Below are 20,458 nucleotides of genomic sequence, written 5' to 3'. Positions count from 1 at the left end.
TGTCTCCAACCAGCCGTTGTGGTAATAAGGAGGGCTAAGACAAGACAGGCCAGGGGAAGCAGGATACCTACCACAGCCATGATGTGTCCTCGTGTAGGCAGGCGCCGTGTGTGAGGGATCTTAGCCCTGTCCCGTGTGAGATGGGACAGAAGGTTTTCATCCTCAACCATCACCTGAAAGAAAGCAAGAAAAAAAGAAATAGATAAAGAAAGATGAGAGAGAGAGAGAGAGAGAGAGAGAGAGAGAGAGAGAGAGAGAGAGAGAGAGAGAGAGAAATAGATAATGGAACAGTCACATGTGGAGTGAGGGGATTGACATGCTTTCACATTAGCCTGAGGACTGTGTTTGTGTCAGAGTGGGTTGGGTAGTTTATTGATCAATATTATGGACCTAATCATTGATTGATTATCTACAGGCATGTGATGCACTGGGCCAAATGGGCCACAACAATTTGCATAAGGCCTTGGGAAACAGGCCGCTAACCTATAGATAACCTATAGCTAACCTATAGCTAACCTATAGCTAACCTATAGCTACACTGATGACCAACACGTCTGCACTGTCATCTAGTGATAACACAGTCTCCACTGATGAAGTGAGTTCAGCCCTATAGCTAACCTATAGCTAACCTATAGCTAACCTATAGCTAACCTATAGCTAACCAATAGCTAACCAATAGCTGACCTATAGCTAACCTATAGCTAACCTATAGCTAACCAATAGCTAACCTATAGCTACACTGATGACCAACACGTCTGCACTGTCATCTAGTGATAACACAGTCTCCACTGATGAAGTGAGTTCAGCCCTATAGCTAACCTATAGCTAACCTATAGCTAACCTATAGCTAACCTATAGCTAACCAATAGCTAACCTATAGCTACACTGATGACCAACATGTCTGCACTGTCATCTAGTGATAACACAGTCTCCACTGATGAAGTGAGTTCAGCCCTATAGCTAACCTATAGCTAACCTATAGCTAACCTATAGCTAACCTATAGCTACACTGAAGACCAACACGTCTGCACTGTCATCTAGTGATAACACAGTCTCCACTGATGAAGTGAGTTCAGCTGGAGTGTAGTTTATTCACTGGCTAGTGGGACTAAGCAATATATCATATTTTATCCGCTGGGATTTTATGTCTAATATCTACATCATAATTGTCAATTGGATCTGAACGCTTCTAACCATTACATTATCAGGTGGAACGAGAAAAGATGGAGATGACCAGCATATGTGTGTAGTTAAGAGCACTAGGTTAGCTATCCAGGCTGCATCACAACCAGCTGTGATTGAGAGTCCCATAGGGCGGCGCACAATTGGCCCAGCGTCGTCCGGGTTTGGCCGGTGTAGGCCGTCATTGTAAATAAACTCCCAGTTCTCTGCTGCCAATAACTGGAACGAATTGCAAAAATCACTGAAGCTGGAGACTCATATCTCCCTCACTAACTTTAAGCATCAGCTGTCAGAGCAGCTCACAGATCATTGCACCTGTACATAGCCCATCTGTAAATAGCCCATCCAACTACCTCATCCCCAAACAATACTGTGCTGCAGTATTCATTGACCTGGCCAAGGCTTTCGACTCTGTCAATCACCACATCCTCATCGGCAGACTCAATAGCCTTGGTTTCTCAAATGATTGCCTCGCCTGGTTCACCAACTACTTCTCTGATAGAGTTCAATGTGTCAAATCGGAGGGCCTGTTGTCCGGGCCTCTGGTAGTCTCTATAGAGGTGCCACAGGGTTCAATTCTTGGGCCCACTCTTTTCTCTGTATACATCAATGATGTCGCTCTTGCTGCTGGTGAGTCTCTGATCCATCTCTACGCAGACGACACCATTCTGTATACTTCTGACCCTTCTTTAGACACTGAGTTAACAACCCTCCAGACGAGCTTCAATGCCATACAACTCTCCTTCCGTGGTTTCCAACTGCTCTTAAATACAAGTAAAACTAAATGCATGCTCTTCAACCGATCGCTGCCTGCACCTGCCCGCCCATCCAGCATCACTACTCTGGACGATTCTGACTTAGAATATGTGGACAACTACAAATACCTAGGTGTCTAGTTAGACTGTAAACTCTCCTTCCAGACTCACATCAAACATCTCCAATCCAAAGTTAAATCTAGAATTGGCTTCCTATTTCGCAACAAAGCATCCTTCACTCATGCTGCCAAACATACCCTCGTAAAACTGACCATCCTACCGATCCTCGACTTCGGCGATGTCATTTATAAAATAGCCTCCAACACCCTACTCAATAAACTGGATGCAGTCTATCACAGTGCCATCCGTTTTGTCACCAAAGCCCCATATACTACCCACCACTGCGACCTGTACGCTCTCGTTGGCTGGCCCTCGCTTCATACTCGTCGCCAAACCCACTGGCTCCAGGTCATCTACAAGACCCTGCTTGGTAAAGTCCCCCCTTATCTCCGCTCACTGGTCACCATAGCAGCACCCACCTGTAGCACGCGCTCCAGCAGGTATATCTCTCTGGTCACCCCCAAAGCCAATTCCTCCTTTGGCCGTCTCTCCTTCCAGTTCTCTGCTGCCAATGACTGGAACGAACTACAAAAATCTCTGAAACTGGAAACACTTATCTCCCTCACTAGCTTTAAGCACCAACTGTCAGAGCAGCTCACAGATCACTGCACCTGTACATAGCCCATCTATAATTTAGCCCAAACAACTACCTCTTCCCCTACTGTATTTATTTATTTATTTTGCTCCTTTGCACCCCATTATTTCTATTTCTACTTTGCACTTTCTTCCACTACAAATCTACCATTCCAGTGTTTTACTTGCTATATTGTATTTACTTTGCCACCATGGCCTTTTTTGCCTTTTACCTCCCTTACCTCACCTCATTTGCTCACATTGTATATAGACTTATTTTTCTACTGTATTATTGACTGTATGTTTTTTTTAGTCCATGTGTAACTCTGTGTTGTTGTATGTGTCGAACTGCTTTGCTTTATCTTGGCCAGGTCGCAATTGTAAATGAGAACTTGTTCTCAACTAGCCTACCTGGTTAAATAAAGGTGAAATAAATAAAATAAATATATATATTTTTTTTTTGCTCCTTTGCACCCCAGTATCTCTACAGTTAAGAATTTGTTCTTAACTGACTTGCCTAGTTAAATAAAGGTTAAATAAACATTTAAATAAGGGTGTATTTAAGGGCGCAAGGTTCGCTATTATACACATACATTATGTGTATACAACACTTTCAACCAATGTTGCATTGCAATTCAATGCAGGTTTATCAACATAGATCTACAGTATGTGTGTACCATCATGTAGGACTCCACCTGCGATAACCCTACAGTTGAGAGCAATGAAACCCCATCCTGGTGGAAGAGTGAATCCCGGCTCTGATGTCATCAGGCTATTGAGCAGCAGAGACACTGGAGCCCTGGAGGTAATTGATATCTCTCACAGTGCTGGTGCTGTTGTTCCCGAGTCCATCCACTCGCCTGACCATTTGTCCTCTAAATGTATTTTATTTTATGTGAAAGTAGCTCAATGTTGTATTCGTTCTGTTTCTTTAACAGTGATGTCATGGATTTGGATAGTCATTGTGAGAGTGCTTCTGCTTCTCCCATCTATAGCTGTGTGATAGGGACCTGTACAGTTTGGGCCATCTATAGCTGTGTGATAGGGACCTGTACAGTTTGGGCCATCTATAGCTGTGTGATAGGGACCTGTACAGTTTGGGCCATCTATAGCTGTGTGATAGGGACCTGTACAGTTTGGGCCATCTATAGCTGTGTGATAGGGACCTGTACAGTTTGGGCCATCTATAGCTGTGTGATAGGGACCTGTACAGTTTGGGCCATCTATAGCTGTGTGATAGGGACCTGTACAGTTTGGGCCATCTATAGCTGTGTGATAGGGACCTGTACAGTTTGGGCCATCTATAGCTGTGTGATAGGGACCTGTACAGTTTGAGCCATCTATAGCTGTGTGATAGGGACCTGTACATTTTGGGCCATCTATAGCTGTGTGATAGGGACCTGTACAGTTTGAGCCATCTATAGCTGTGTGATAGGGACCTGTACAGTTTGAGCCATCTATAGCTGTGTGATAGGGACCTGTACAGTTTGAGCCATCTATAGCTGTGTGATAGGGACCTGTACATTTTGGGCCATCTATAGCTGTGTGATAGGGACCTGTACATTTTGGGCCATCTATAGCTGTGTGATAGGGACCTGTACAGTTTGGGCCATCTATAGCTGTGTGATAGGGACCTGTACATTTTGGGCCATCTATAGCTGTGTGATAGGGACCTGTACATTTTGGGCCATCTATAGCTGTGTGATAGGGACCTGTACATTTTGGGCCATCTATAGCTGTGTGATAGTGACCTGTACATTTTGAGCCATCTATAGCTGTGTGATAGGGACCTGTACATTTTGGGCCATCTATAGCTGTGTGATAGGGACCTGTACAGTTTGAGCCATCTATAGCTGTGTGATAGGGACCTGTACAGTTTGAGCCATCTATAGCTGTGTGATAGGGACCTGTACAGTTTGGGCCATCTATAGCTGTGTGATAGGGACCTGTACATTTTGGGCCATCTATAGCTGTGTGATAGGGACCTGTACATTTTGGGCCATCTATAGCTGTGTGATAGGGACCTGTACATTTTGGGCCATCTATAGCTGTGTGATAGTGACCTGTACAGTTTGAGCCATCTATAGCTGTGTGATAGTGACCTGTACATTTTGGGCCATCTATAGCTGTGTGATAGGGACCTGTACAGTTTGAGCCATGTATAGCTGTGTGATAGGGACCTGTACAGTTTGAGCCATCTATAGCTGTGTGATAGGGACCTGTACAGTTTGGGCCATCTATAGCTGTGTGATAGGGACCTGTACATTTTGGGCCATCTATAGCTGTGTGATAGGGACCTGTACATTTTGGGCCATCTATAGCTGTGTGATAGTGACCTGTACATTTTGGGCCATCTATAGCTGTGTGATAGGGACCTGTACAGTTTGGGCCATCTATAGCTGTGTGATAGGGACCTGTACAGTTTGGGCCATCTATAGCTGTGTGATAGGGACCTGTACATTTTGGGCCATCTATAGCTGTGTGATAGGGACCTGTACAGTTTGGGCCATCTATAGCTGTGTGATAGGGACCTGTACATTTTGGGCCATCTATAGCTGTGTGATAGGGACCTGTACAGTTTGGGCCATCTATAGCTGTGTGATAGGGACCTGTACATTTTGGGCCATCTATAGCTGTGTGATAGGGACCTGTACAGTTTGGGCCATCTATAGCTGTGTGATAGGGACCTGTACAGTTTGGGCCATCTATAGCTGTGTGATAGGGACCTGTACATTTTGGGCCATCTATAGCTGTGTGATAGGGACCTGTACAGTTTGGGCCATCTATAGCTGTGTGATAGGGACCTGTACATTTTGGGCCATCTATAGCTGTGTGATAGGGACCTGTACAGTTTGGGCCATCTATAGCTGTGTGATAGGGACCTGTACATTTTGGGCCATCTATAGCTGTGTGATAGTGACCTGTACAGTTTGGGCCATCTATAGCTGTGTGATAGGGACCTGTACATTTTGGGCCATCTATAGCTGTGTTATAGGGACCTGTACAGTTTGGGTCATCTATAGCTGTGTGATAGGGACCTGTACAGTTTGGGCCATCTATAGCTGTGTGATAGTGACCTGTACAGTTTGGGCCATCTATAGCTGTGTGATAGGGACCTGTACAGTTTGGGCCATCTATAGCTGTGTGATAGGGACCTGTACAGTTTGGGCCATCTATAGCTGTGTTATAGGGACCTGTACATTTTGGGCCATCTATAGCTGTGTGATAGGGACCTGTACAGTTTGGGCCATCTTTAGCTGTGTGATAGGGACCTGTACATTTTGGGCCATCTATAGCTGTGTGATAGGGACCTGTACAGTTTGGGCCATCTATAGCTGTGTGATAGGGACCTGTACATTTTGGGCCATCTATAGCTGTGTGATAGGGACCTGTACAGTTTGGGCCATCTATAGCTGTGTGATAGGGACCTGTACATTTTGGGCCATCTATAGCTGTGTGATAGTGACCTGTACAGTTTGGGCCATCTATAACTGTGTGATAGGGACCTGTACATTTTGGGCCATCTATAGCTGTGTGATAGGGACCTGTACAGTTTGGGCCATCTATAGCTGTGTGATAGGGACCTGTACAGTTTGGGCCATCTATAGCTGTGTGATAGGGACCTGTACAGTTTGGGCCATCTATAGCTGTGTGATAGTGACCTGTACATTTTGGGCCATCTATAGCTGTGTGATAGGGACCTGTACAGTTTGGGTCATCTATAGCTGTGTGATAGGGACCTGTACATTTTGGGTCATCTATAGCTGTGTGATAGTGGCCTGTACAGTTTGGGCCATCTATAGCTGTGTGATAGGGACCTGTACATTTTGGGCCATCTATGGCTGTGTGATAGGGACCTGTACATTTTTGGCCATCTATAGCTGTGTGATAGGGACCTGTACAGTTTGGGTCATCTATAGCTGTGTGATAGGGACCTGTACAGTTTGGGCCATCTATAGCTGTGTGATAGGGACCGGTACATTTTGGGCCATCTATAGCTGTGTGATAGGGACCTGTACAGTTTGGGCCATCTATAGCTGTGTGATAGGGACCTGTACATTTTGGGCCATCTATAGCTGTGTGATAGGGACCTGTACATTTTGGGCCATCTATAGCTGTGTGATAGGGACCTGTACAGTTTGGGCCATCTATAGCTGTGTGATAGGGACCTGTACAGTTTGGGTCATCTATAGCTGTGTGATAGGGACCTGTACAGTTTGGGCCATCTATAGCTGTGTGATAGGGACCTGTACAGTTTGGGCCATCTATAGCTGTGTGATAGGGACCTGTTCATTTTGGGCCATCTATAGCTGTGTGATAGGGTGCGTGTGTGTGTGTGCATGCATGTGCTTTCGTGCGTCAGTGTGTGTGTGCATGTGTCCATCCGTGTGTGTGTGTTGGGGATTATGTCAAATGTGTGTGTTGTGGCCTTATATAAGGGTGGTGTTGACGCGATGCGTTAAGTGCATAAAAGCTCAGAAGTGTGTGTGTATGTATATGTGTGTTTTAGTGTGTGTACATGTTATTTCACATCAAGCTGCTCCCCTACCGTCTGTCTATTGATGTCATCAGGGCGTTTGACCTGCAAGTGAGAAGGAGGGATGAAGGATCCATCCCATAATCCCCTAACAGAGAGGGAATCCTTTGATCAGCAGCCTCAGCTAGAAGACTGTCCCATCAGTCACCACCTGTCTCTCTTCTTTATAGAGGTCATTACATCTACACTACACTCGACTGAAACCCAGAAAATGCCCTCATCAGGAAACCAGTTTAAGATAGAATGTAAGATACTATAACAGTTCCTTTTATTTCTGAAGCACTTTTTACACGTCAACATGCTGTGGAGTTTAGTGTCGGGTCATGAGGGTGTGTGTGAATGAGGGGCAGGTCAATGGATTCCGTTCCTCAAAAGTGCATTCAGTAAGATATCCTCTTGCAATTGGCCATGTGCCAGATGAAGTGTTGTTTATAAGAGAGAGAGAGGAAGAGGAGAAGGAGAGTGGAGGTGCATCGAGGGGTGTGTCTCACCTCATCCAGGATGCTGTTCTTGGATCTGGTGATTGCTCCATTTAAAGCGTTTATCCAGGACTCCTTCTCCTCTGGACTAACAGCCAGGAACACCAGGTTAGGGACCTGACAGACACAAAGGGGAGAGAGACTGGGAATGTAAGAAGCCAGGGCCTTGCACAATATTGTGTTACTGAGCATGAGGGGAGTGATGAAAATCCTAACATGCATAGTACTCAGTCAACCATCTGTAAGGGATACCTTTCATATAGGTACCATTCCAGAAACCCAGATCACTCACGCACACATTCACACACAGATATGACCATATGGTGCTCTTTCTCCCACTGAGGCTACAGGAAACTGCAGCTGTGTGGAGACTCTGAGAATCTCTCAGTCTGTGTCTGTCTGTGTGCTGAAACACAAGCTTCCTGGCCTGACAACCCAACATGATACCCTATCCTCCTGCTGCTCTGGGGGTTCTGGGAGAGCCTGCAGATGGTGTATGTGTGTGTATGTGTGCGTGTGTGTGTGCAGCTTTGTGAGTGCATGTGTGTGTTAGGGATGGGTATGAGTAATGGAGTACTGGAAAGGAAGTCAGCCCTTGACCTTTAACCAGAGATCACATTTGTGTCAATTACTGTAAAACTATTTGGTGGATTGTGCTTTGTGGCTGCCTGAACATGACTTGGAGACCATGTTAGTGTTCCATTTGTATATGTGCATTTGCAGGGCACAACAGAAAAGAAACCAAGCCAAGGATCATACAGGTTATGTCTATAGATAAATGGACACATCTTTTGTCCCAGCAGTGTTCTACATGTTATTAAAAAAAAGGATTTGAGTACTCCCAAAAAATATATGCGAGTCCTCGAACATAAAAAAAACGTCAAATGCCCATCCCTAGTGTGTGTAGGGGTCATACTGGAATCACTGCCTCACCAGAAGAGCCTTTCTATGTTTCAAAGGTGAACTGGACTGGTAAACTGTCAGATTTCAAATGGTCTACAAGTATTGGGAATTTGACACTTTCACTCTGTTTCTCAAGTTAGTCTGTCCATCAGCGTTGGTGATCATATACTGGGTGTAGGAGTTGGAGGTGTGGAGAGTCTGGAACACTATGTCCCTGTGAAAGGGAGGGAACAGGAGGGAGGGAACAGAGAGAGGGAGGACGGTTTCTCTGGGCAGAGACAGAGGTGGGAGGAGCTAAGTAGAGTCAAAGGGGATCATGGCTAATGACTAAGGACAGGGTGTACAGGGTGGTGGCCCGGTCTGGCGAGCGGGGTCAGGTGAGTGTCAATCAGCCTGTCAATCAATCTGGCTGCTGTAACTGATCTGACTATGTTAATGTCCGGCTACAGTACCGTGAAACTCATCTCAACACTGTGTTTAAGATGTAAGTATTGATTGTGTTGCTATTGTGGTACAGTACTTTGAGGTACAGGTTTGCTCTTTCCAAGGTTCTAGATCTGGGTTCTTGTGGACACTTCCTGTGGACTCACCGTGTTGCCTGGGGTTCTGGAGCGCAGCAGGGTGAACTTGCTGTGGTTCTTCTTGCTGCGGCTCTTGGCCTTGCGGAGCTCCTCAGAACGCTCGTAATCCGTCAGGTCAACCACCTCCTGGATCTTCTTCTCATCCTTCACCTGCAGATAGACACAATGGACAGATGTGTCAGATGTTTCAGATAGACACAATGGACAGATGTGTCAGATGTTTCAGATAGACACAATGGACAGATGTGTCAGATGTTTCAGATAGACACAATGGACAGATGTGTCAGATGTTTCAGATAGACACAATGGACAGATGTGTCAGATGTTTCAGATAGACACAATGGACAGATGTGTCAGATGTTTCAGATAGACACAATGGACAGATGTGTCAGATGTTTCAGATAGACACAATGGACAGATGTGTCAGATGTTTCAGATAGACACAATGGACAGATGTGTCAGATGTTTCAGATAGACACAATGGACAGATGTGTCAGATGTTTCAGATAGACACAATGGACAGATGTGTCAGATGTTTCAGATAGACACAATGGACAGATGTGTCAGATGTTTCAGATAGACACAATGGACAGATAGCAATGTTTCAGATAGACAAGATGGACAGATAGCAATGTTTCAGATAGACACAATGGACAGATAGCAATGTTTCAGATAGACACAATGAACATATGGCGATGTTTCAGATAGACACAATGGACAGATGGCGATGTTTCAGATAGACACAATGGACAGATGGCGATGTTTCAGATAGACACAATGAACATATGGCGATGTTTCAGATAGACACAATAGACAGATGTTTCAGATAGACACAATGGACAGATGTTTCAAATAGACACAATGGACAGATGTTTCAGATAGACACAATAGACAGATGTTTCAGATAGACACAATAGACAGATGGAGATGTTGAACAGAATGCTAAGACTCCAATACAGACGTCAACTTCAACAGAATGAACTGTGTGAACTGTAATAGTGTATTCTGTGTCCCTGAAAACTGTGAGAGATACAAAGGATGTCTCCCATGTGATGTGTGAGGCTGTATGGTGTAAAGGCGGGGCTAGCAGGCACGAAGTCACTCAAATAGAAACAAAGGCAGTCATCCAATAACGCTGCAGGGTGCAGATAGGGCAGGAGGCCATCAATTCTTGAAGGACACAACCGGTCCGGAACATGCTGGACTAATCACAACGTGCACAATAAGCCCCAACCCCCAACCCTTCCTAGACACAAACTCCCTCCTGTTCCGGGTTGTTAATAACTTGTGTTATTAATCTGACGCCCCCCCCCCCCCCCCCCCCACCAAACACATCCCAGGACAAAGGCAATAGACTGAACAGGCAGCACCCAGTGACAACACAACAGCTAATTGGATTAAGGTCAGACACGGCTTTGTGTCTGTCCACAACAATGCTTAAACCACATCAGGAAACCACTTCTGAGGTCTGGGAAAAATTTGAGAAGATTAGATTTTTGGATATAGTTACCCTTTATTTCAAGTGTGCACCTAGCAAGAGGCTGTTGTTTAGCGTGTTTTTGTAGCACACATATGATGGTAGAGTTTGCTAAACAAATACCCACTGGATTCATGAAAATAATCCTGATATCATCGTGCCAGGTCAGCATAGGCTACTTTGTAGTTAACATTTCATTGAGAAGTTTTTTGGGAAAGCCTTTCCATCTACCATAAGACTGTTTTCATTAGCATCATCGCTAACCGCTACACAAAGAGGTAGATGTGCTCACCTCACATACACAGACAGGGGGAATTCTCGTTGCCTATTCAGGAAGTTACAGGAAAGACGAATCACTGATGCAGTCTGTTCATTTCTTATGATAAACTTGGGCAAATGTAATTGATTTCCTACTAAGTTCAATAAATGTTTGAACATCATTGAATTATGTTTAAATTTAGATTCCGTGATTCCGTCCACATTCTCTGCATCACAGATTTATATGGCTCTAGGTTTGGAAGAGGTTACCAGTAAAGTGTCACCATCTTAACCCTCCCCAGGTGGCAGGGTGGCACTGTGAGTTCAGGTCCGGGGCAGCCAGTTGCCACATGGGGCTGTGGGCCTATGACACAACCCCCACGGGACTGTCTATCATGGGACAGTGTGACGACATGACAGCCATCCACCCCATAAAGTTAAATGTTTTATTGGGCGTACAAAAGATACATTAAAATAATGTTAAACTTTTGTACATAAATGTGCCTCAGTGAGTCCACATACAGCTCGCTGCCTCTCGTGATTTTAGTTTTCTGAACCTTGGTGGAGTCATACACACTCCTTAGAACAGGGTTTCCCAAACTCGGTCCTCGGGACCCCCAGGGGAGCACGTTTTGGTTTTTGCCCGAGCACTACACAGCTGATTGATGATCAAATAATCAACTAATCATCAAGCTTTGATCATTTGAATCAGATGTGTAGTTTTAGGGCAAAAACCAAAACGTGCTCCCCTGGGGGTCCCGAGGACCAAGTTTGGGAAACGCTGCCGTAGAACAATCAAAAGGCCTGTTTGCATTGAGACAAGGCAGATATCTGTTAGTTATCTAGCTGGTAAGCTGATGGCCAGACAGCCAGTCAGGAAAATGATTAATACATGTATTTAGAAAATGGGTTTATAAGAATACTTATTTGTGCTTTCAGACAGGAATAACAATTCAATAACAGAAATGGTCATTGCATAAACATGATAAATTTGGGTGATTTAAAGTGTTTACTGCATTACAAAGGATTCGATTTCAGCTATACGGCACCGCTGTTGGGAGATGTGTTGTGGCCCTGGGTGGGTGAGTTGGGCTGTGGGTTTAGGATTGAAGGAGTAGATGGCACTGGACAGAAGGTTTTGGGAGATATCATAACCCACGGCCACCCCCCTCCCTCCCAACACATGTCCCCCTCAGCGCTGACACTCACTTTGGTTTTAATCCCCCCCTCCACACACACTCTGTCACTCCTCATCGGGGGGGGGGGGGGCTCAGAGCCACAAAGCCACACTGTCTATTCACCACACTGTCTATCCACCACACTGTCAATTCACCACACTGTCTATTCACCACACTGTCTATCCACCATAATGTCAATCCACCACACTGTCTATCCACCACACTGTCTATCCACCACACTGTCTATCCACCATAATGTCTATCCACCACACTGTCTATCCACCACACTGTCTATTCACCTCACTGTCTATTCACCACACTGTCTATCCACCACACTGTCTATCCACCTCACTGTCTATTCACCTCACTGTCTATTCACCTCACTGTCTATCCACCACACTGTCAATTCACCACACTGTCTATCCACCACACTGTCTATTCACCACACTGTCTATTCACCACACTGTCTATCCACCACACTGTCTATCCACCACACTGTCTATCCACCACACTGTCTATCCACCACACTGTCTATCCACCACACTGTCTATTCACCTCACTGTCTATTCACCACACTGTCTATCCACCACACTGTCTATCCACCTCACTGTCTATTCACCTCACTGTCTATTCACCTTACTGTCTATCCACCACACTGTCTATTCACCTCACTGTCTATTCACCACACTGTCTATCCACCACATTGTCAATCCACCACACTGTCTATTCATCTCACTGTATATTCACCTCACTGTCTATCCACCACACTGTCTATCCACCACACTGTCTATTCACCTCACTGTCTATCCACCATACTCTCTATTCACCTCACTGTCTATCCACCACACTGTCTATTCACCTCACTGTCTATCCACCATACTGTCTATCCACCACACTGTCTATCCACCACACTGTCTATTCACCTCACTGTCTATCCACCATACTGTCTATCCACCACACTGTCTATCCACCACACTGTCTATTCACCTCACTGTCTATCCACCATACTGTCTATCCACCACACTGTCTATCCACCATACTGTCTATCCACAGACACCAGTTCTTTCCTCTCTCTTCTTCTTCTGATGAAAAAGCAAATCTTGTCACATTCATTCTGACTCTGGGGAAGTCTTACATCAAGCTATGATGATGACCATGTTACCTTGTCGTCTTCTATGACTTCCTGTGGTTGAGTGGAGAGACACCCAGTACTGTCCACTGTATGATTTCAGGAGGGAGAAGACCAGACATGGTGTGACCATGCTATGCCTCAAACATCACCCTGGTTGGTTTACTGTCAGAAAGCCTCTCTCTTAACTGGTTCCCAGCACACAGCAGGACCTGCGCTGACGTCACTTGACCCCTCAGCACAACTAGGCCCTTGCTAAATGGCAATCAATTTCCATTAGTGGAGCAGGACAGAGACTGATCAAACTGGGCAGAAGCTGTAGGACACACACATGGCTGGACACATGGCTGGACCTGGGAGACAGCAGGACAGGATAGGTAGCAGGGCAATGCCAACGCTAGTCCAGTCAACTTTGACTCTACACTCTTCTTCCCTCTCAGAGGTGCCTCCAGAATGCAGTGGTCAGGCCAACATCATCACTCTTCTTAGAACTCAAAGGCAGCATATTGCAAGTCAGCAATGTCTGAACCTACTGGATAGAATGGGAGAGAGGAGGGAGTGTCCCTGGTTCAGATGGGTTTAGTGGTCAGGACAGGAGATATATTAATACTGTTTCAGATGGGTTTAGGGGTCAGGACAGGAGATATATTAATACTGTTTCAGATGGGTTTAGTGGTCAGGACAGGAGATACATTAATACTGTTTCAGATTGGTTTAGGGGTCAGGACAGGAGATATATTAATACTGTTTCAGATGGGTTTAGGGGTCAGGACAGGAGATATATTAATACTGGTTCAGATGGGTTTAGGGGTCAGGACAGGAGATATATTAATACTGGTTCAGATGGGTTTAGGGGTCAGGACAGGAGATACATTAATACTGTTTCAGATGGGTTTAGTAGTCAGGACAGGACATATATTAATACTGTTTCAGATGGGTTTACTGGTCAGGACAGGAGATATATTAATACTGTTTCAGATGGGTTTAGTGGTCAGGACAGGAGATATATTAATAATGTTTCAGATGGGTTTAGGGGTCAGGACAGGAGATATATTAATACTGGTTCAGATGGGCTTAGTGGTCAGGACAGGAGATATATTAATACTGTTTCAGATGGGTTTAGTGATCAGGGCAGGGGAAACCTGTATATTAATACTGTTTCAGATGGGTTTAGGGGTCAGAACAGGAGATATATTAATACTGTTTCAGATTGGTTTAGTGGTCAGGACAGGAAATATATTAATACTGTTTCAGATGGGTTTAGTGGTCAGGACAGGAGCTATATTAATACTGTTTCAGTTGGGTTTAGTGGTCAGGACAGGAGATATATTAATACTGTTTCAGATGAGTTTAGGGGTCAGGACAGGAGATATATTAATACTGTTTCAGATGGGTTTAGTGGTCAGGACAGGAGATATATTAATACTGTTTCAGATGGGTTTAGTGGTCAGGACAGGATATATATTGATACTGTTTCAGATGGGTTTAGTGGTCAGGACAGGAGATATATTAATACTGTTTCAGATTGGTTTAGGGGTCAGGACAGGAGATATATTAATACTGTTTCAGATGGGTTTAGGGGTCAGGACAGGAGATATATTAATACTGTTTCAGATGGGTTTAGTGGTCAGGACAGGAGATATATTAATACTGTTTCAGATGAGTTTAGGGGTCAGGACAGGAGATATATTAATACTGTTTCAGATGGGTTTAGTGGTCAGGACAGGAGATATATTAATACTGTTTCAGATGAGTTTAGGGGTCAGGGCAGGAGATATATTAATACTGTTTCAGATGGGTTTAGTGGTCAGGACAGGAGATATATTAATACTGTTTCAGTTGGGTTTAGGGGTCAGGACAGGAGATATATTAATACTGTTTCAGATGAGTTTAGGGGTCAGGGCAGGAGATATATTAATACTGTTTCAGATGGGCTTAGTGGTCAGGACAGGAGATATATTAATACTGTTTCAGATGAGTTTAGGGGTCAGGACAGGAGATATATTAATACTGTTTCAGATGGGCTTAGTGGTCAGGACAGGAGATATATTAATACTGTTTCAGTTGGGTTTAGGGGTCAGGACAGGACAGGAGATATATTAATACTGTTTCAGATGAGTTTAGTGGTCAGGACAGGAGATATATTAATACTGTTTCAGATGGGTTTAGTGGTCAGGACAGGAGATCTATTAATACTGTTTCAGTTGGGTTTAGGGGTCAGGACAGGAGATCTATTAATACTGTTTCAGTTGGGTTTAGTGGTCAGGACAGGAGATATATTAATACTGTTTCAGTTGGGTTTAGGGGTCAGGACAGGACAGGAGATATATTAATACTGTTTCAGATGAGTTTAGGGGTCAGGGCAGGAGATATATTAATACTGTTTCAGTTGGGTTTAGGGGTCAGGGCAGGAGGAGACTCGTTGAGGCTAGGTGACCTCTGCTAGCGTCAAGACAGACCAGGGTATCTGAGGAGAAGCCTATCTGATGTAGCCAGAGCCAGAACCTGAGCCGGACTCTGCTCACGTGACGTGTCAGAAGTAGGCGTTAACCAGACAGTGTGTTTGTTAAGCTTGGAGCCCATATCTGTTTGTCAAGGAACATGGAGAACACATAGTCCCCTCGTCAAGCTTGGTTTGGACTCTTTTGTGAAGGAGGCCCTATTTCAAGACCAGCCATTAAACTCCAGAGGTGGAAAAACAACAAAGCACTGTGTTCGGTGGCCTTGATACCTGCCTAGGAAGAAACGGATCTCAAAACGCCATCTTGTCTGGCTTTGTTGGAGGCTCTTTGTAGCATTCAGCTATTCCAAGGCTTGGCCCTGGCTATACATAGACCCTCAACGAGAAGGAGAAACCCAAGTGCTCGCCACACAAAAGATGCCGGTGCTAATTTTGGCTGAGGACGTGCTGTGCCGACAAAACTACGGGGGACTTTTTCCGTTGCAGATTGGGGGGGGGGAATAATTAACAGCTCTTATGTATTGCATTGAGATTAAAGTAGGGACATCCCTTTTCAAGGTAACACTTTCCAAAAGGATGAGGCCCCTCCAAAATATCCCCCAATGATACTGATGAATAAAAACAGCATATTGTGGATCTCTCTCCTACCACTCATGATCATATACCATACATGTTTTACAGTGGTATAAAGTATATCTGTGAGGTCACAAGCAGGCCTGAAACACATCAGATTATGTGTCATGTAACCACTAATCACCATCCCCAGTTTCACCAAAGTGCAGCCAATACCCTATAATCCCTCATAGGGTGAGTCCCTTCAGGTTAAAGGGCCAGTGCTTGGGTTGAAAAAACTGAATTCCCTGCATCTTGACTGTACATGATGGAACCATGCATTTTCCCTCTGTGTATTTACAAGCATTATTCCACATAATATATAACAATATATGCCACTTAGCAGACGCTTTAATCCAGAGTGATTTACAGATGGTCCCAAGAAAGGAACCCAGTCGCCTGGTGTTACAAGCTACTGATAGAGTTACAGAGGATCACCGCATGGTACTGGGTGGAGGTGGAGCCTATGAGGCTAGCCCTGTAATTGGTGCATTCATCTCCCCAGGGGAACATTATAGTCCCCTGTATAGGTGTTATTGTATTTTTTATATTCTAATCCCAGGAGTATCCTGACTTCAACCAACACCTGATGCAAGACTAATCTTGACTGAGAGGGTGATCAATTGAGGATGATGACAGTGACGATGTGCATTCATGGTATAATCGCCTCTAAAAAGTAGGGACCCTTTAAGCTCACTGGCCCCAGTGTCTATGTAAATTATGGTTTATGGGGACACATGCATGGACTCTGTTTCACACCAGCTGCCTCCAGGGGAGATTCTCTAGAACAGGTATTCCCAAACTGGGGTACGCAATGCCATCGGGGGTACGCCAACTAAAACTGTGATTCACATTTTAAAAAGTATATTTATGTGATTCACATTTTCAAACAGACCATTTATATTTTCCAACGGGGCTATACATTTGGGTGAGGTTTTTTCCTCCCCTGAGTAGCCTCGTTTCACTGCCAAAAATATAATTAAACCATCTAGTGTTCAGCGAAATAACAACACAATGTCTAATACAGGTAGTCTAGTCAAATAATTAACATCCAATCACATTAACCGTTACTCTCTCGCGGGAATTCCACTAATGGTCCGTATGTAGTCAAACGTAGCTGCTGCTCATTCCGTTTGCTCGAAAATTGATAAATGGTTAAAAAAGTAAGGCCCATAGAGACACATACCAGCTCTACTGGTAGTACTGCTACTACCAGCAGTACTACACCTGCACCTGTCGATGACACAAGTTGTTCTGCTTCCATGAGCACATCCAATGCCAGCATCAGTAATTCTAGGGACAGGGACGTTGGACCATCGAAGAGGCACAAATATGATGAGAACTACATTGATTTGGGGTTCACTTATATTGGGAGTAGTGCCTTTCCACAGCCACAGTGTGTTATATGTGCAAAAGTACTATCTCACAAGTCAATGAAATCTTCACTCTTGCGCAGACATTTAGAAACAAAACATGGCAATTTGAAAAATAAGCCACAGGAGTTTTTTGAGCGAGAATAAAGACTACTTTTGAGTAGTAAGACATGTATAAAAGCAACAGATACCATTAATAAGAAGGGGCTAGAAGAGTCTTATATGGTGAGCTACCGAGTGGCTAGGACAGACAAGCCCCATACTATTGTGGAGGACTTAATTCTTGCTTCTGCCGCGGATATGGCTTGGACAATGCTGGGGGAAAAGGTCAAAAAACTATACAGACAATGCCTCCATCAAACAACACTGTTTCACAACGCATCATTGACATTGCAAGAGATGATTTGACAAAAATTACTGCTTCGCATACAAGCCAGGGATTTCTATGCGTTACAGCTGGATGAGTCAACAGACGTGGCTGGGCCTGGCACAGCTCCTGGTATATGTCCGTTACGTTTATGGGGGTCAAGGAAGACATCCTCTTCTGCAAACCACTGGAAACCAGGACAACAGGAGAAGATATTTTCAAAGTACAGGACAGCTTCGTGACATCAAATGGACTTTGGTGGTCAAGATGTGTTGGTATCTGTACTGATGGTGCAAAAGCCATGACAGGGAGACATAGTGGAGTGATAACACGCGTGCAAGTAGTTGCTCCGACGCCACTTGGTTACACTGCAGCATCCACCGAGAGGCTCTTGCTTCCAAGGAATGCCCGACAGCTTGAAAGACATTTTGGACACTACAGTGAAAATGGTTAACTTTGTTAAAGCAAGGCCCTTGAACTCTCGTGTATTTTATGCACTATGCAATGATATGCACAGCGACCATGTAACGTTTTTACAACATACAGAAGTGCGCTGGTTATCAAGGGGCAAAGTATTGATAACTTTTTTGGAATTGAGAGACGAGCTTAAAGTTTTCTTTACTGACTATAATTTTCACTTGTGTGACCACTTGCATGATGACGAGTTTCTCACACGACTGGCCTATCTGGGTGATGTTTTTTCTCGCCTGAATGATCTGAATCTAGGATTACAGGGACTCTCCGCAACTATATTCAATGTGCGGGACAAAATTGAGGCTATGATTAAGAAGTTGGTGCTCTTCTCTGTCTGTTCTAATGAGGACAACACACAGGTATTTCCATCATTGTGTGATTTTTTTTGTGCAAATGAACTCAAGCTTACGGACAATGTCAAATGTGATATAGCGAAGCACCTGGTACGCAATTAAGCAGGTACTTTCCCGAAACGAATGACACAAACAACTGGATTCATTATCCCTTTCATGCCCTGCCTCCAGTTCCCTTACTGATATCTGAACAAGAGAGCCTCATCGAAATTGCAACAAGCGGTTCTGCGAAAATTGAATTTAATCAGAAGCCACTGCCAGATTTCTGGATTGGGCTGCACTCAGAGTATCCTGCCTTGGCAATTCATGCTGTTAAGACACTGATGCCCTTTGCAACCACGTACCTATGTGAGAGTGGATTCTTGGCCCTCACTAGCATGAAAACTAAATACAGGCACAGACCTTGTGTGGAAAATGATTTAAGACTGAGACTCTCTCCAATACAACCCAACATTACAACACAACATTGCAGAGTTATGTGCATCCTTTCAAGCGCACCCTTCTCATTAGCCTGTGGTGAGTTATTCACAATTTTCGATGAACAAATAAGGTTTAATATGTAAGATGGTTAAATAAAGAGCAAAATGATCGATTATTATTATTTGTGCCCTGGTCCTATAAGAGGTCTTTGTCACTTCCCATGAGCCGGGTTGTGACAAAAACTCACACTCATTCTTTGTTTAATAAATGTATTGTATAGTGTGTGTGTGGCAGGGTTACAATGATGGCAAAAAATAACCTACTGCACCAGCCTGTTGTGTTGGAACCAACGGAGGCCCTCCTCAGTAATGGTGTGGGAAACACTGCTCTTACTCTGGCCATGCTTATCCATGACCTACTGCACCAGCCTATTGTGTTGGAACCAACGGAGACCCGCCTCAGTAATGGTGTGGGAAACACTACTCTTACTCTGGCCATGCTTATCCATGAACTACTGCACCAGCCTGTTGTGTTGGAACCAACAGAGACCCTCCTCAGTAATGGTGTGGGAAACACTGCTCTTACTCTGGCCATGCTTATCCATGACCTACTGCACCAGCCTGTTGTGTTGGAACCAACGGAGACCCTCCTCAGTAATGGTGTGGGAAACACTGCTCTTACTCTGGCCATGCTTATCCATGACCTACTGCACCAGCCTGTTGTGTTGGAACCAACGGAGACCCTCCTCAGTAATGGTGTGGGAAACACTGCTCTTACTCTGGCCATGCTTATCCATGACCTACTGCACCAGCCTGTTGTGTTGGAACCAACGGAGACCCTCCTCAGTAATGGTGTGGGAAACCCTGCTCTTACTCTGGCCATGCTTATCCATGACCTACTGCACCAGCCTGTTGTGTTGGAACCAACGGAGGCCCGCCTCAGTAATGGTGTGGGAAACACTGCTCTTACTCTGGCCATGCTTATCCATGACCTACTGCACCAGCCTGTTGTGTTGGAACCAACGGAGACCCGCCTCAGTAATGGTGTGGGAAACACTGCTCTTACTCTGGCCATGCTTATCCATGACCTACTGCACCAGCCTGTTGTGTTGGAACCAATGGAGACCCTCCTCAGTAATGGTGTGGGATACACTGCTCTTACTCTGGCCATGCTTATCCATGACCTACTGCACCAGCCTGTTGTGTTGGAACCAACGGAGACCCTCC

General features: G+C 44.7%; 1 protein-coding gene and 2 long non-coding RNA genes across 3 annotated transcripts in view; all 3 read right to left on the bottom strand.

The window, feature by feature from the left end:
* LOC115184929 (pleckstrin homology domain-containing family O member 1-like) overlaps nucleotides 1–20,458 on the bottom strand; it is a 45,454-nt gene that overhangs the window by 6,030 nt on the left and 18,966 nt on the right. Inside the window, exons 3-5 of the mRNA XM_029745509.1 lie at nucleotides 9,140–9,280; nucleotides 7,659–7,763; nucleotides 72–173 (exon numbers count right to left, since the gene is read on the bottom strand). Coding sequence (XP_029601369.1) covers nucleotides 72–173; nucleotides 7,659–7,763; nucleotides 9,140–9,280 — 348 coding nt within the window. The remainder of the gene's footprint in view (nucleotides 1–71; nucleotides 174–7,658; nucleotides 7,764–9,139; nucleotides 9,281–20,458) is intronic.
* Nucleotides 3,083–5,991, bottom strand: LOC115184943 (uncharacterized). The gene is made up of 2 exons (XR_003874697.1): nucleotides 5,552–5,991; nucleotides 3,083–3,640 (listed from the first exon to the last, which is right to left on the bottom strand). It is a non-coding gene; the product is annotated as an uncharacterized LOC115184943 (long non-coding RNA).
* LOC115184938 (uncharacterized) lies at nucleotides 6,123–7,646 on the bottom strand. Its single transcript, XR_003874694.1, has 2 exons — nucleotides 6,917–7,646; nucleotides 6,123–6,448 (listed from the first exon to the last, which is right to left on the bottom strand). It is a non-coding gene; the product is annotated as an uncharacterized LOC115184938 (long non-coding RNA).

The sequence above is a fragment of the Salmo trutta genome, chromosome 3 (assembly GCF_901001165.1).
Source record: "Salmo trutta chromosome 3, fSalTru1.1, whole genome shotgun sequence".
NCBI lineage: Eukaryota > Metazoa > Chordata > Actinopteri > Salmoniformes > Salmonidae > Salmo > Salmo trutta.
Note: the sequence above shows the minus strand (reverse complement) of the source record. Positions and strands in the feature narration are given on the sequence as shown.